The sequence below is a fragment of the Nilaparvata lugens genome, unplaced genomic scaffold (assembly GCF_014356525.2).
Source record: "Nilaparvata lugens isolate BPH unplaced genomic scaffold, ASM1435652v1 scaffold1719, whole genome shotgun sequence".
Classification (NCBI taxonomy): domain Eukaryota; kingdom Metazoa; phylum Arthropoda; class Insecta; order Hemiptera; family Delphacidae; genus Nilaparvata; species Nilaparvata lugens.
The window spans coordinates 72,910-75,581 of NW_024090258.1; the positions used below are offsets into that span (position 1 = coordinate 72,910).

At 30.4% G+C, this 2,672-nt stretch overlaps 1 protein-coding gene across 1 annotated transcript; it reads right to left on the reverse strand.

Moving 5' to 3' along the window:
* Positions 1 to 642: 642 nt before the first annotated feature.
* LOC120355453 (metallophosphoesterase 1-like) lies at positions 643 to 2,424 on the reverse strand (the record flags this gene model as incomplete). The annotated part of the gene is made up of 3 exons (XM_039443834.1): positions 643 to 1,132; positions 1,844 to 1,987; positions 2,302 to 2,424. Coding segments are annotated over 3 exons (429 nt in total), but the record flags the coding sequence as incomplete, so codon positions are not given.
* Positions 2,425 to 2,672: the final 248 nt, after the last annotated feature.

A 2,672-nucleotide genomic window follows, 5' to 3' on the forward strand; every position in this document is an offset into this window, starting at 1 on the left:
CCCCTCTAAGTTACCCCGCGCTGTTCAATTATATTGTGATCATTTGATCAAGCCTATTGAATTGAAAATTATTGTTGGTAAAAATATCAAGATAAAAATGAATCTCAGTGAGCTCACTTATAATAACTCATCATTGAATAAAATAATAAGAATTTTTCCATCATTTGGAGGAATAAATTGAATAAAGATCAAGAAAAGATCAAATCATGAAAGTTTAAACCATAATAATTACTTAAGGTAATTAAAAATAAACCATGAATAAATAAATACAAACATACATACTTAAGCTAAAAATATATATGATCTTCCAACGAATAAAGATGAAAATAGAACCAAATTATTGTAAATTTTTATTTTTAGCTTGTTGATGACAGTTCAAGTTAATAAAAGTACGTAGAGCTTGATAACTCTACAATAAATTCAATAGTAAAGAAAATCATATCTTTTATGATAAAAACAAATTTAATTTTAAATATATCTTTAAAAATCATATTTTCAAAGAATTCTCAAAATATGATTTTTTTAAATATATAATATAGGACACATTTTTAAAATCTAGCCGAGAAATTCAGTACCATTTTCATATTATTACAGAAGGTGAAAAATACTTTACACTACTTTAACATACTTTAACATACTTTAACACAAAATTCGTTGTGCCCGCTTTGGTCGCGCAGTTCTTAAAATTAATTATGAGATCAAACACAAGATTTACAGAGATGAACTATAATTCTCGATTGAAAATAGCATCAAAGAACACAAATTTAAATGTATCTCAATCACATTTTCAGCAAAACAGACTTTCACTTTGATAATATATTATGGTTAATGGTAATATGGATAATATATTATATTAGATATGAAGTCTGAATTTACTACTGGAATAGTAACATTATATTTGGTGGAATTCTCTCCATCATCAAGGGCAGTTTGTTTCTATTTAATTGGAATTATTGATTGTTACCAGATCTTAGCTGATTTTGAAGAAATGGGCTCTGCGACTATGGCGTGGGTACAGCAAGAAGGCTGCCACCAGAATGACCAACATTCCTCCTATGTACAGTTTGATGATTGTTGATTCCCTTGGAATGTAGCACTTAGATACTGCGTAATTGTTTGGTGAGAGCACAGCCTGCAATAAAAGTGTCACACATTTATTTTTCAAACATGATAGTATACAACAAATACGTAATAATCAATTTATTTTTAAACAATAAATACAATGATAGAAAGGCTACCACAGACATTTGTCCAAAACTGCCTCAATCCGTAATTTTAAATGGAAATATATAAGGTATTGAGTCAATGTTTTGATTCAAACATGATTTCGAGTGAGTAAAAAATGAGATTTTAAATTCCTCTGATTGGTTACGTTTATTATCTACGAGCAGGTGTAACCTGTGCTCTGCTACTCCATAACAAAAATTACATGAATAATCTTAATTGAAGTTGGAAATTCATAAAAAGCAAATCCCAAAGCTGGAATCGGACTAACAACATTCAGTTCCACAGCCTCGTATTTATTCAAGGTCAAGGTGTTTATTTAATATAGGGCTCTTCTCTACACGTGGATTGTATACAAATTAAATAGGTTCATTTTAATTATTAAAATAAAGGATTAATTACTTACTCAAAATAAGCCTTAACCGTCCTCAGTAAATTCATAATCTTGGTGCAAAAATGTCAAGTTCATCATTCTGGTAGTTCATATTTGATTATGAGATTCCAAAGCTTTATGAGATTCAGTTTTTATTATTTTATAATTTTAGGACCGAAAACCCCTTTATAACTGGGCTATTATAAATATTATATCAGATTATAATAAATTAAATAGTAAACGTACCATCATGAATGAAGGATTGTCCTTATTTCTCCAACTGAAAGAAGGTATGGTAAACTCATGGGTGTCACTCTCTGTATGGTAGGTGTAGCACCCGTGATGTGTGTGCCCATCAACAACTAATCTAGGCTTCAATCCAAATAGAAGCTGAAACATATTGAAATTTCATATTAAATGAAATAGAATAGCACAGGAGCAATAGAATGCAAAGCAAGAAACATCCTAAGGTCGCTACTTCTTCAGTGAAATTCACTTCACTCTGTCAAACAGCATTGATTGAATGGGGAACGTCTGTGTTATTAATAAGGAAAGCAGATCGTTTAAAATGGATTTCACTGTAGGGAGGAAGAAATAATAAAAACAACAAGACAGCTATTGAGAAAATGTTGAATACGTGAGAACATTACTGACATTTGAATTGACAGATATTATTAAAATCAATGAAATATATTTATGCTTACGAATTCACTTGACTCCTTTGAAAGACATTCCCATCTTTCTCGAAATTTCTGCTTTTTCTCGTCCTCAGGCGCTTCATCGGGCTCATTGCAGTCAGAATCCGATTCACGATATAGTGGAAAATGCTGTCAGAGAAAATAAAATACATTAACTTTTTTCTGAAGTTTTTGTCTCAACTTGAAATGATAGTATATACCAAAAAAGTGGTTCATTAGACTATTTTTAATAAATAAATGAACTATTCAAACACCGACATGCCGTTAATTTGACTGGCAATTGAATGGACTGCATGCCGGTTTCACAAATAATATGTTAATACTTCGCAGTTCGGGATGAACGAATAAACTATTATATTAATGGAATTGAAAAAACC